This window comes from Silene latifolia, chromosome 5 (genome assembly GCF_048544455.1).
Source record: "Silene latifolia isolate original U9 population chromosome 5, ASM4854445v1, whole genome shotgun sequence".
In the NCBI taxonomy this organism is placed as follows: Eukaryota; Viridiplantae; Streptophyta; class Magnoliopsida; order Caryophyllales; family Caryophyllaceae; genus Silene; species Silene latifolia.
In genome coordinates, this window is record NC_133530.1 from 6,104,262 (window position 1) to 6,119,161 (window position 14,900).

The following is a 14,900-nucleotide window of genomic DNA, read 5'->3' on the forward strand; positions in this document are numbered from 1 at the left end:
CAAGAACCACAAAATACAAAGTTTGCCGAGATGAAGAGAATGTATATACACGAAAAAAGACATATAAGGGTTGCAAATTTTGGAATTATGTTGCAAGAACCACAAGTCTATAACTCCATTGAGCTAAACAAACGTTTCAAGTATACTCTCTTCTCCAATCATTTATTTATCTTTGATTAAAATACTTTTCACAAAGAATAAAAAGATAAACAATAATTGGGACAAAGTAAGTAATTAATGAACCAAAATGAAATAACATTCAATGTAGCCTCTCAACTTCGACAGATAAACATCCCCTATCTACTAAAAGAGTAGGTGAATTCACAAATTTTCCCTCCAAAAAACATCCTTTTAAATAAAGAGACTATTGATAAATTAATTGTATTCGCTAAATAAGGAAATTAATAATTATAATGCATTTCATTATATAGTTCAATTCATTAAATTAATTTTTTCATCAAATTATATAATTTTCACTAAGCACTAAACTATAATATTTTAATTAAAATATAAATAATATAAAACTATAAAATATTAAATCTTTTATTGATGCTATCATTTGAAAATGACTTGACTCGTACTATGTATAAACAAAACTCTAAATCATTTTGATTACTTTCATGACAAAAAAAAAAAATTGAGAGAATTTATAAATTGAAATCATTAGTTTTGTGGTATAAAAAAATACTTTAAAAAAAAACACACATTTCAGCACATTACTCAATTCTCTTGAATTAATTTTCAGTTTTAATTTTTTTTTCTCCAAACAAAATACAATAACGAGAAAAATGAACAATTACGTTAATAAGATACCACTATTATTTTACAGTTCTATTTTACTCGGTTTTCTTGAATAATTGTACAATTCTATTTTTTTCTGCTAATATCAAAATATAATGATGAAAAATATGAAAAATTAATGAGGTGTTAATTTAACATGAATACATGATTAATACAAAAATAAAAACTCTATAAATCGATGCGCGGGATCTAAACTGGTTATTATAATAAACGAATCAAAATGAAAAATGAGATATTATCATGTAAATACGAATTACAAGTCAAATCATACTAAGATATGTTTTTAATACATAATTTCACTTTTCACTCTTAAGATAAGAGGTTCGATTCTCATAACTCGAACTCTAGATAACTGAGAAGACATAACCTAAGCTCAATAAAACCATCAACAAAATGGCGGACTTTAAAGTTGTCGACCATGGAACTCGTCCATTATCCTTCCTCACTAGCATCCCCTCAATCACCGGAAGACTCAACACCAAAGCGTAAAATAACAAAACAATATACACAAACACGGAATTCATGTCACGGGTAGTAACAACCAATTTAGCAACTCCAATGCCTAAGCTGAACAAGTTCAAAGTGACCGCGGTCACAAGAGGAAGAATACAGATTTCTGATGTCCTAAAGTCGAACTTGTCCATTTGGTACCACTTGACTTGATCGATATCTCCGGCTTTATTAGTCGGGGTAAAACTCGCTTCTCGAACACCCAATCTTGTTTTAATACACTCAAGGCTTCCGAATAAGAAGCTTGTCATGGATCGGATTATCCAAACCCTTTGTTCGTTTAGCCATACACTTAAGGATCCTCCACTAATCAATACATCTGTTAAATGTCTTAGCCAAGATGATACAAGAGCGAAAGCAAATGCCTTGAAAAACGGATCTGAGACCTGCGAGTTAGTTAATTAATTACCACTCGTGCATTAGACTTGTCAAAATCTGACTCGGCCCTAAAATCCTACCTAAGCTGTTATTTATTCTAACAGTTTTTCTAACGTGTGGCCTAAGGTCACATGAAACAAACGCCATGTGAAATTGGGGTAAGATCAGTTTGAACCTACAAATGAAGTATAGGTTAAGAAATACCACCTTAGTTTCATAATATTAATTTACTTTAAAAAAATGGGAAATTTCCACTTGTACCCCTCTGGTATGGATTAATCTCACTTGTACCCCTTCTTTTTAGGAAAGTTCATTTGTACCCTCCAATTTCCTAGTTATTCTCAGTTATACCCCTCAAGTATAAGTTAATTTTTCTTGTACCTCTACTACTTTTAAGGAAATCCACACTCCAACATCCTAGTTACATAGAAATCGTGACCATAAATCCATAATCACTAAGCATCAACAATTAAGACGTGTCATTATGAAGTGAGGAAGAAGTGTTAAGTATCGTCAAGGCGTCAAGTAAAATGTTAAATGCTTCGTAAACAATATGAAGAAGCATATCCTAATTGAAATATTTGTTTTCTCTTCAACAAACATCGTTTTCCCCTTCAAAATCATTTTATATGACTCCAATTCATCTTCAACATTCACCTTTTTATCCTTCTTCCCCACTTTATCCACAACATTCATCAGTTAATATACTTAAGGGTATAAGTGAGAATAATTAGAAAGTTGAAGGATACAATTGGGCTTTCCTGAAAAGAAGGGTACAAGTGAGATTAATTAATACCAGAGGGGTACGAGTGGGAATTTCCCTAAATTCAGGAAATAAGTTCGTGCCAATTAACTTGAGTGTATTAATGAGTAAGACTCTGTTCTTTCCGTGTGAATGGAGCTGATGAACAAAATGAGTTTTTAAAATGTACAACTTATCTTTAATCAAAATAATCGAAAAAAATAATGTGAGAATGTAATTTTTGACTCATGATACTCAACTAATCCAAAACTAGACAAGTCATGCATGATACTTCGACACTTCACGCCAAAACACGAGAAAAAAAACTTAACATATTCAATTTCCGACACTTAATAGTTGTGAAGGACGTACCTGAGGATACAAAGGGATGCCATAGAGGAAACAGATTGGAGGGATGAAAGCAAAACAGAGAACAGGCAGGCAATAAAAAGGTTCAACGAAAAAGTATGAAGATAACATCTTCTGATGAAACTTGAGTTTCGAAGGCCGGTAAAAGAGAGGACAATACTTGGATAGAACAATATCAACAAAGCCTAAATACCATCTTGTGCCTTGAGTGAAAATGTCATCAAAATTAGTAGTTGCTGAACCTAAGAATTGTGGCCTTTTCGGGTTCATGTACATTGATTTCCACCCTTGACTGTGTAGGTATATTCCGGTCATTACATCTTCCACCACTGTATCGTACCAAAATCCAACCTGCATCATCCAAATTTTCATTCAATTTATAGTAACTGATAGATGAACCATCTCAACCAAAACCTTAAGGTGATGGTTCATCTATTAAACTCCAGTGATTTCAACCCGCGACCTCTTGATCACAAAATGTGGGCGATACGATCACGATAGACTCAACCAACTATTCCTATTAGTAACAATAGCAAAGTTAGGATGACAACACAATAAGGTTAGTATTTCTTGCCTTTTTGCCCCATTTGGTGTCTTTCTCAAAGATGCATGATGCCAATAAATGAGCTTCTTGTAGAGAATCGGACGAAAACTCTCTGTCGTTGCGATTAATACTACCCTTGTCATTTCCATATAGAGATTTAATAAGTTCATTGGAAGGACCTAATGATTGTCTCACTTCCTTTACATCATTTCCTGCGTTATTATTAACAGTCAAGTAAACATTTGCATCAGTTTTTCGTGTCCGTTAACCCATCAAAGTCAAATGACGACAATAACAGAACAACGACACAGATATTGTGTAACCTTTGCCAATATTAAGGCCATACAAGGCCTCCCTCTTGATGTAGAAATTTGTACCGGTAATCACTGGTCCGTGAAGTCCATCTGCTCCTGGCCAATATATCTGGAACGTACAACACAAAAAAATAAAAAAATAAAAATAAAAAAGATTAATTGATAAACAGTATCAACATAATCAATAATTAGTAATCGGTACCAAATATTAAACTTTTTTCTAGGATAAGTACCAAGTCGCCTGAAAATCCTATCTTAACATACTCAAAAAAGTCCAGAAATCCATCACCATTCAAGTACAAATTTTCACTCACCCACTTTTAAAATCTCTCTTTAATGAAAGCACCTAGGAAAAAAAATAGAATAAGAAGGCGACTTGGTACATATTGTAGAAAAAAAGTTAATATTTTGGTATTAATCACTAATTATTGATTATGTTGGTATTGATTATGAAAAAAAGGACTAAAGTTGCTAGTGTTTATCAATTTACCCAAATAAAAATCTATGGGAATTACATGTATATGGAGTATATATAATGTACAATTAGTAGAGATTTATTCAACTTACAGTCCATACTAATCTGAACTGACTGTCATAGATGTCATTCTCAGTAATGTTGTGGAATTTCTGAGGATATTGAACCCAGCCTAAGTTCGAAGAAATCGTTGAATCGAGGTAGAAACACATTACTTGTCTGGCTGAAATCGAGTCATTGCAGTACATATCGCAGTCTAATACGAGTATGTAAGGCGAATTACTCAAAATACTCGAAACCCTTTGCTGCACAAAAGAAAAAATGATATATATTCATACAACTCGGAGATTTAATTGTTTAACTGATTAAAATGGGAAAAAAAAATAAAAAAAAAATAGAGGTCTTACAAGAACATTAAGAGCTCCAGCCTTGAAGTTATGAGGATATGATGGTCGTTTTTCACGAGCAACGTATACGAGCAGAGGCATTTCTACTGGTTCCGGGTTCAATAATGAAGCATCATCTCCTACACTACTTCCATCTATTACCTGGTATAGCATAGCATAGACATAATATTCGATATCAACATTAGTCGAAAGTATTGTTCTTGCCACATTGTCAGTTGTCACTAATAGCGGAACCATAAAAGGTGAAGAAACCCAATGTTTCACATGTGAGGGTTATCCCACATTGATAAAAGAGGAGAAGAATTAACACTTTATAAAGCAAGGGGCTACTATTATGGACTCTTTCTCCTCGGTTTGGTTGCGGCCTAGGCAACAATTACAAAATTAGAATACTGAGCCTATTGCGACTATTGAAATTTATTCGAAACCTGAACAAGTGCAGGATGATCGCGTAAATTACTCTGAACATCACCATGAAACTTGCCTCTGTCTCTTCTGTCCCTCACTCGTTGCTTAAAAATCTCGTATTTTTCCTGCATTATCATATACTTAAGACCAATAACACCATAATCACAAAATTCATAAGATATTGAACTAAAAGTAGAACATTTTTAGGCTCCGTTTGGCAAAGGCATTTCAGGTACCTGATTAGGTCAAAGTAGCTTATTTGATCAAAATTTCAGAAACCTTAATTTTTTTTGTAAGCGTTTGGCAAGTAGCTTATTTAGCCAAATAAACTACTTGAAATAAAATGCTACCAGGGGTAGCATTTGAGATTTCAGGTACCTGATTTGGTTTAATTTTCCATTTTTACCCTTTAAATCTATACTATTAAATAATTATCATATCATTTTATCTTATTTCATCAAAATCAGTTACCTTTTCAGTTAGTTTATCAAATATTTTTTTTATATAATCAGCTACCTTATCAGTTAGCTTTTCAGTTTTCAGCTACCTTCTCAGTTTTCAGCTAACTTTTCAGTTAGTTTTACCAAACAGAGCCTTAAAGAACCAAACCTGAACTAGCTTTCGATCTTTGACAAACTCTCCATTGCGACTTCCTTCCTCTGGCTTCTCGAAATAAGCTTGAGGACAAGGCGGCTTAACATTATACCTTCGACAAAAGGGCAACCACCACGTGGCAAACATCCAAGCTTCCTTCATACCATCCAAGGTAACAGAAGCACCGGCATCATCCGATAAATAAACACTTAGTTTCGTAGCAGGATAATCCAAGGCCATTGCAGAAATGACAGTGTTCATGACATTGAAAGTAGGCTCCCTATTCGGATCAGCCGTGCATATAAAAACATCGATTCCAGGTAACTTTTCGTCGTCAGGGAGTTCCTCAGGGAAGACGGTACGAGTAACGGGTCGCCAGTAGAAAGGTTGTCTGAGGAACCATATGAATGCAAGGATAAGTTCAGCTCCAAATATGGCTGTCCATGCTAAGAATGGAACGGTTTCGTATCGAGTATTTGTTTTGTTAAGGAAAAAACTTGCTCTGTAGTAGAAGATGGCAAATAAGGTTAAACTATGGAGGAAGGTATGGATTTTGTTGAGAGTTGCCCATAGTTTGTGGACATGACATTGGTTAAGAGAATGAATGTTAGAGTTCTCCATAGTTGATGCAATTGCTTTACTTGCTAAGTAAATAATTCAGTGAGAATTGTACTTAAATAAAGTGCTTCATATAAGTGGCAGAACCAGGATTTTTAGAAACGCCGAAAATTTTAGAAAGTCGAAAAATTAATTAAAATTTCAAATTTTACTTGGGTCACCGCCCCTATTAACTAGACATGACAAAAGTGACATGGCCCGAATGAACGATCCCCCCACCAAAAAAGAGGACCGAGCTCGACCTACATCCTGAATTGACTCGCTCCAAATGTTTACTGTCGCATATTGACTATTATCCTAAATAATTTGACAACACACTTAAAAATTAACCCAATCTCAAAATGACCCAATCCCACCTGGAATCTTGAAAGCCCAAAATTACCTAACCCGACCATCTCGACCTGATTATCTCAGTTGCCAGGTCTCTACTCCTTAATTCCGGCACGACTCCTTAAAGGGTTAGGTAAGGCCTAAAATGTTAAAAGGCCAGGTTTTCCAATTAGGAACACTAGTGAGTCATTTTCTAACATGATTGCCTAATTATTAGGCAAAAAATTAAAGTCACTTTAGTGAATTAATAATGTGTTAGTGCAATTGAAATTGCCTTGGTTAGCATATTGAGCAAAGTTGATTGTCTCCAAGAAAGTTATATGGCCATAATATGGCAATGAGGTCTAAGTCAAATCGTAGGAGCCTCCAAAATCTCACAAGTGGAATTATTAAACAATCTTGATCGACATTATTTCGTGACAAACTTTTAGAGCGGTCTTATTCTTAATTATATACTTCCTCCATTCAACTCCACTTTGCATGTTTCTCTTTTGCACACTATTTACAAGCGGACATTCAACTTCATTTTCTCTCGATACATACGTTAAAATATATTCATGTGGAATCTTATTTAATTCGTCTTTTAGAGTACATTAAAAATATCTAACTTTTATAATTTTTGCAAATACGTAGCTAAAGATTTACCACGTAAAATCTATCGTTGTATGCTCACGACTCACGGGCTCGTCTTTAATTTCTCTTTGGAAGTTCCATACTCCATGCCTTGTACTATTGAATTCAATTATTCAGTATAAGATCTGAAAGATGGGAAAAGAGTGGTAAGCTGCGGCTTGTCCTTTTGTTGTGGACCAATGCTCTGTTGTTCATGTGTTTCTGTGGTGACATACAGAAATGACAAGATAAATGTATGGCAGAAATTGTTACTTACTATGTCCATCAATAATTTTTTCCACAAAAGACAAAAAAAAAATCAACCTAAAAAATTAATAAAAAAAGAGGAGTGAGAAAAAAAATCACAACCTAGTGTTGCTCTGCAACACAATGTCATGATTTTCTATATTACTCTTTACACCACATAAAATAATGGTAAAATGAAAGTTATCAATAGAGTAAAGAATGTTACATTGAGAGTTGGGGAGGAAAAGTAAGAAATAATATTTTTTTACTCGATGACATTGGTGTTCCTAGAATTATTGATGAGTATAGTCTTATGTTGGAGAATAAACATCACATGTTTCCATAGATTTTTTAACTTGAGAAAACTAGAAATGTCGTCTTAAATAAAACTAACTCGTTTCATCTTTCCAAATGAGTGAAGGAAAACTAACTCGTTTCATCTTTACAAATGAGTGAAGGAAAACACGTTTAAACAACGCAAATGAGAAAGACGGTCTTTAAATGATATCGAGTATTTAGGATAGAAATCGATGTTTAGTATAAAGATGGGTGTGAATGTCCAAAATCAGAATGAGAGAAAAACAAGGAAAGTAGAAAATCTAGACTTACATAATAAATGTTCACACCGTCTCAATCATTTGTTTAACGTGAATTAAAATATCCCACACAAGAAATGTAAAAGGTAAACGAATGACGGTAATGGAAAGAGTAGTAAATACTTCATCAATCAAGTAGTACAAATGTACAATGCCTCTGTGACTCTGTGGTCTGCATTATATCTCCAGAAAGACCCCAGCTCTCTCTATCGACAGCTCTCTCTATAGATGGGTCAAATATTCACCCACTTTAAGCATAAGACAAGCAACAAGTTGTATGGTGGGGCCCAAAAATGTCACTACTTTAAGCATATTTGACCTGTCTTTCACCATAGACAGATATATATCCGTCTATATTGAGACTAACTGACAAACAATTATGCACATTTTCAAAAACTAGATTGGTCCTTTTCTCTGATTTAACGTTGTCGTATCGGCCGGAACTTGAAAACAAGGAAGATTTAGACAAGGTAATTTGATTGAACCAAGAAGAAGCATCTCAACGAACAACAACAGGGCATATCTCCATCCACAGCAAGTCTCTCTTAGAACGGTAGTTCGTCTTAAGACAAAAACGGATCAAATGTACTATGTACTCCCACTTGTATATCTAGACAAAACTTTTGTTAATTCCTAGTATCCTCATTTTGTCTAATCTAGCAAATTTAACTGTTTTGAATTTTAGACGGATATTACGGTCTTAAACAAGAAAGATTCCACACTCCTCCAGAAAACTGGACAAATCTTTCCTGCATCATCCTGGAAAATGGCCACCTTGACATTGTCCTGCAACAAATCAAATTTTAAATTATAAAAGATCCTGTTTGTGAGAACGATATTCATTTCATTCAAAACAACAAGAATAGACGACCAATAGAACTCCATCGATCTTGTTTGTGAGAACCACATGAATAGTATACCCGCAATCCTAGATATTTTACAGGGTACCCTCGTGGTTTTCACATTGATTGCTACTTCTCCATAATATACAATATTCGCATCGTTTCTTAAAAAAAATTAGATATTCTACAGTGTATCCTCATGGTTTTCGGTTTTCTAAGTTGTACTCCTTTTTTTATATTCTATGGTGTACCCCTAAACTATACTTCTATAAAATTAGTTTATACCATGACCTTATTTATTGTCATTGCTAACTTAGTTTTTTTAAATGACCTATTAAATCGTCTATTTATCATTCTAATTACTCGATAATCTACTTATTTACTTATTAGTTCGCCTAGTTAATCATTAGCCCAAGAAATAGTATACAAAACTAACTAAGAGTTCAAAAATTCTCCATTATCATGTCATGAATCATAACATATGTTTTTAATAGTAATTGGTGCTTATTAAAAGTGATCTGTGATGTTTCTCATGTAGAATGATGATACAACATTAATAAGTCAGATTAAAGGTCAAAGTACGGTCGTTTGATAGTGATAAAGTTAATGAAAAGTTAAACGAGGTTATGATGGAGAAATAAGTATGAAAATAGTTGTTTGATAGATCAAGGGTGACAAATTTGACATCATATGTTAAGCTATTTTGGAAAGATAAGTTGATGTCAGGGTAAAGTTATGAGAGTTAGTATCCATTACCTCGGTTCAAATTCATCCGGCATTAAAACGGTAAAATTCTCGGTCAAATTCAGTTCAAATTGTTGATACAAGTGCTTTACTCTCCTCAGTAAGAATTTGTAGATGAGGTCAATTGTCAAATAGGAAACAAAAAATGGACAATTTGAAACTAAGTCTCATATTTCCTCTTTCGTTATGTAATACATTTATACTTGATATCGACTCCAAGATTGTCAACACACGTAAGCTTATACCGAAATATTCTTGTACACCCATTTTATTCAAAAATAAAAATAAAAATAAAAAATCAGTGCTTGACTTGTTTTTACTATTTTCATTTAATACTCCGTATATTGTCTTTAATATTCGGTTGAATTATTAGCTTATTCTTATAGGTTGCGAAAATGATATTTTTTGTTCTCGAAATATGAATAGCATTAGAGCCATCTGATTTACATTTTTACAGTAGTCGACTGTGACATCTAGTAAGATGTTCAATGTGTTCTATAATTAATCGTCCATTGAAATAAAGCACCAAAAACCTCAAATCAAGTAAACGACCTTACGACCCTAACAGCCGACTGAAATTATTTCTAGAAAATATTACATACTAATACATGTAGCATATTATTCCTTAATTGAAATATTTTAATATATTTTCTCTATCCATTCATTAAAACATTATTTTTATGAAATGATTACAACCATCGGATTCTTACAAGATTTGATCCGGACCGTTTAAAAGAAATGGAGGTCCATATCTGGACCGCAAAATAGAGATATATGCTCTTGTCAAAAATCAACAAGTAAAATACAAATCTAGAGTTTTACTCACATACTTAAAATTCTCTATAGTTAACAGTTACCACAACATTAATCTAGAGTTACCTAATGCAGTTGACTGCAGTAGCAGAATCCCCTCTGCCCAGCTATCTCTAACTCTTATGCACATTTTCAGAAACTAAATCGGCCATCTCTCTGATTTAACTTTGTCGCATCTGCAGAATCGTGAAAGGAAAGAAGACTATGACAAAGCCGTTTGATTGAACCAAGAACGAGACCTCAAAAAGCAACAGCAGGGCATTTCTCTATCTGGGGCTAAGTAAGATTTTACATTCCTCCTAAAAAAAATGACAACTTTTTGCATCATCATGGACTTTAGCCGGCTTGTCGAGTTGTCGTGGCACAGACGTTGTCCTGCAAATCAAATTCTGAATTATAGATCCGTGTTTGTGAAAACGATATTCATTCATACAAAACCACAAGAATAGTAATACTATAATCCTTCTTTCTGAGGACAAGATTCATTTCATACAAAACCACGAGAATAGTATTCCCGGTATCTAAGGTATATTGCCTCCTGTGACTACAAAATTTCCTTAAATCTAACCAAAAGAGCATTGGAAATAAAAATATTGTTGAGTAACTTGGTTGATTTACGTTCATCAACGCAGCCACACAGGGTTTACTAGCATCTTTGCTAAGCAATTCAGATTTCAGCAAAATTGCTCCAAATTTGAAAGGAAAAAGACAACGTAAATCACTCCCTAACCTCAAACTCGCACCATCTCACTATAAATCTCCTAGTATGCAAGAAGATGTACAATTTACAAAAAGGGTCCGCTTACAGTAACTCCACCTATAAGTTGTTTTAGAACAACTTGGTCATGTGCAAGCAAGAATATCCGTTGTCAAAACATACAATTTCGTAACTGGAAAGCATGAATATGAGAATATCCGTTGTCTAACTTATGACAGTAATGATCCTAACAGAAAATTCCTTCTATAGCCATAATGTAAACTTTTTTGTTAGATTACTAATCATTAAAGAAACTCGAAATGTGCAGAAAGCTGAAAGTTAAACTGTTACTCATACCATAACAGCAGTCCTCATGTTCTATGTAACCAGAGGCAATTTGCCTTTGTCTTTCTGCTGCTGCTGTTGCAACATGAATTCATCAAACTGTTTGGCTCTTTTTCGCATGTCCTCAATGATCTCATCAGTCACGGTATAAATCTGCTTAGGCAAATAGCCTTCCAAATAATCAAACCATTCCCCAAGCGTCATCTTTTCTATGTCCGGTACCAGTACAGACTCTCGGCCTGATTCTCTACCGTCACAACTGGAATCTGAATCCTCAGAAAGCTCTCTTGCATCACATGCCCTTACTACCTCACCTTCCACCGCCAAGTCACTCGCCATTTGATCTGAAAATCTTTTTTCGACATGAGAAAAGCCCACAACATCCTCCTCATTCAGAGATGCAGATTCATCAATTGGCTCACCTGCCATTACTATAGCCTGATCTTCCATAGCAAAATCAGTCTCCAGTCCTTCTGAAAACCCTTTCTCAACAAGAGAAAAACCCACCAAACCATCATTCGGAGAAGCAGATTCATCATTTGGCTCAGCATTCAGCTTCTCTTTAACACTCCGATAACCACCCCCATTTTCAGGAACTTCCGCCTCCAACATGTTACCATTCACTTCCCCTTCCAACTCAATCTGCTGATCAATTTTGTTCAGCAGTTCTGAGCAGGGTTGTTGGTTTACAAACAAAGAGCCTTCTGCCTGTGCCACCTCTTTGTTTTCCGACTTATCAAGCCGTGTAATATTCTCCGTGGGCTCCACACAAGGATTCTCTGTTGCGTACAAAGAGCTTTCCGGCTGTTGTTCAGCAACTTCCATAGTCATCAAATCACCACTCATACTGGTTCCCATCTCATTCTCACGAGAAATATCCACCACTGATTCAACACAAGGCTGCTCTCTATCACACGGAGATCCACCCTCTTGTTCACGAAATTCAACATCCGAGGCATCACCACTAACCTTATCCTCTACTACATTATCCAAAGTAGCAACATTCACTGCCTCTTCACAAGGTTTCTCCTTCAACTCAGCAATCTCAGATTTTTCCATCCCCGAAGAATTCTCCTTTATCTCGTTTCCAATACCAACATCGTCAATGTCATCAAACTCTTCCTTAACAACCACCACCTTCTTCCTCCCCCCACGACCACCTTTCGTCTTCTTACCCTCATCAACACCTACATTCTCTTCCTCGACCTTACTCAACGCCACCTCAACCACATTCTTTTTACTCCTAGTCCTTCTAGTCGGCATTACATCATCCAAACTAATCAACCCCTCCACCTCCTTCCTCGAACTCCGCGTCCTTCTCGTACTCACCCCACACTCCGCCTTACCCTTCCCATCCACCTCATCCTCATTCCCTTCACTCCCATTTGCCTCACCATTTCTCTCCTCCAAAACAACAACTTTCTTCGTCCTCCCCCGCCCTCGCCCTCGTCCTCTCCCTCTCCCCCGTCCCCGTCCTCGCCCTTGGCGTCCACCAATTTCTTCCTCCTCTTCCTCCAACTCCGCCACCTTCCCCTCATCATTCCCCTCCAAAACCCTAACACTAACCTCTTCCCCCAAATTCAAATCATTCCCAATTTTATCACCAACCTGCGGTCTAGTACATCTACCATTACCCAATTCATCACTAACATCAACAAGTACAACCCTAATTAAAGTAATTTCCCCAATTTTAATAACATCACCATCATTAATCTCAGAAGGGGAAAGGGGATTAAGCAGAATAGAGTTCAAAATAGTACCATTAGAAGAATCAAGATCAGTAATTACCCATTTACCGGAACCCGAATTGAACTCGATTTTGAGATGGTTGGAGGAAACACCAGGATCTTTGATTTGTAAATTGTTGCCACGGACAAGACGGCCGAGTCGAACAGAGGATTTAGGATTGAATTCAAGGGTTTCTCCGGTACGAGGGCCCTTTTCGATTATTAGCTTCAGTGTCGCCATTGTTGAAGAAGAAGAGAAGAAGAGGGAACAAGTTTGAAATTTGAATGATTTGAATTACGTTTGAGGATTGAGAAACGAGGGGGTTTGTTTGTAAATCCTTGTTATAGATTTTCCTTTTTTTGTTTTTTGTTTTTCTTTTTTGAGAGTAACCTTTCATTCAAGCACAAATTCACATTTAAGACGGTATTATCCGTCTAAGCTTAAACATGTCGAACACTTAGAATAAATAAAGGTGAGCAAGTCCAATGGTGTAGTTTAGGTATTTGTTTGCAACTTCATAAAATTGCAAGCTAGTTGTTACACCATTGGAGAAAGTCAATTAGGATGGCTGAGTTTAAACTAGTTGTTTCATTAAGCTACTTGCTTACAATGTCCCACATTTATAAAACAACCAATAGAAATTTAGGTTTGACTTATTATTAATTTTTGATTTATTCAATAAAACAAAACTAGTATAGTAGTATATAACACAAATTCTCATTATAGACGGACACTATCCGTCTATACGTATAGACGGATACCATTTTCCCTCACAAAATATCCAGTTGCCATAAAGTGGGAAACACATGGGAGGTGCCCCACCTTGTCCCCCTACCCATTTTATTAGAGGTCTTTACTCGTCTGTTTGCCACACCCGTCTATACCAAGACTTATTGAGTATATAAAACATAGCTAAATCATTGGAATAGTTTAGTTGCTTAGAATGGATGTAACTTAGAATATGATGTGGATTTGCTAACCTAGAATGTTGTTGCTTATCATTGTACTTGCTCTAATAATGCAGCAGAAAAACCAACAAAATTATCTTATATGTACAACTAGTTCTAAACCCGTGCAAAATTACACGGGTTTGTATTTAGGACGGTATGAATGTTTTTTTATGGATATTTTATTTTTACATTTCTATTGTAATTATCTAATAGTTCTATATCAGTTATCTACATCTTTAATGTAGATCAGTGATCTAACTGGAAATGGACATTCTCCACGTAAATACGATGCGTTAAAACCACAACTACCGGGTGAATGTTCATTTTCAGTTACAGACGGAATAACATCAGTAAGAGTTTCACCATATTCGGCACATAGATCTCTCACTAAGCGCTCAACAACATCGTACTATTTAGTTTTAAAAATTATTTAAGTTATTTAATTTATTCGCATATTTGTAATAATTAATTTCATTAATTTCTGTAATATATTCCTATTATATGTAATTCATTCTTATAATTAAATGTAATTTATTCTCGTAATTATGTAATTTTATTATTAATTATGTAATTCATTCCGATTATATGTAATTTATTTCATTTATTCCGATTTGTAATTCAGTCCGATTATATGGAATTAATTTCATGTATTCTGATTGTATGTATTTATTTCATAATTTTTTTTAAGTCGGAAATTGTTGCATGGTTGTATTGGCGGGCGATTCGAAGAAATAAATTTTTTTGTACATCATCGGGACCCACCATAACCTGAATTTCCAAAATTTAAAAAAAAAAAGTTGTACAAATGACGTGGCGCATTCTCTATTCAGCATTGTC

At 35.0% G+C, this 14,900-nt stretch overlaps 2 protein-coding genes across 2 annotated transcripts; both read right to left on the reverse strand.

The window, feature by feature from the left end:
• Positions 1-1,022: 1,022 nt before the first annotated feature.
• LOC141656520 (cellulose synthase-like protein E1) lies at positions 1,023-6,241 on the reverse strand. The gene is made up of 8 exons (XM_074463433.1): positions 5,558-6,241; positions 4,969-5,073; positions 4,541-4,681; positions 4,226-4,438; positions 3,668-3,767; positions 3,375-3,556; positions 2,804-3,151; positions 1,023-1,697 (listed from the first exon to the last, which is right to left on the reverse strand). Exons 1-8 carry the CDS (start codon positions 6,161-6,163, stop codon positions 1,146-1,148), a joined length of 2,247 nt encoding a protein of 748 aa, XP_074319534.1. The 5' UTR covers positions 6,164-6,241; the 3' UTR covers positions 1,023-1,145.
• Positions 6,242-10,168: 3,927 nt separating this feature from the next.
• On the reverse strand, positions 10,169-13,436 carry LOC141656521 (uncharacterized). Its single transcript, XM_074463434.1, has 2 exons — positions 11,398-13,436; positions 10,169-10,718 (listed from the first exon to the last, which is right to left on the reverse strand). The coding sequence occupies exon 1, from the start codon at positions 13,351-13,353 to the stop codon at positions 11,419-11,421; it is 1,935 nt and encodes a 644-aa protein (XP_074319535.1). The 5' UTR covers positions 13,354-13,436; the 3' UTR covers positions 10,169-10,718; positions 11,398-11,418.
• Between the last annotated feature and the right edge of the window lie 1,464 nt (positions 13,437-14,900).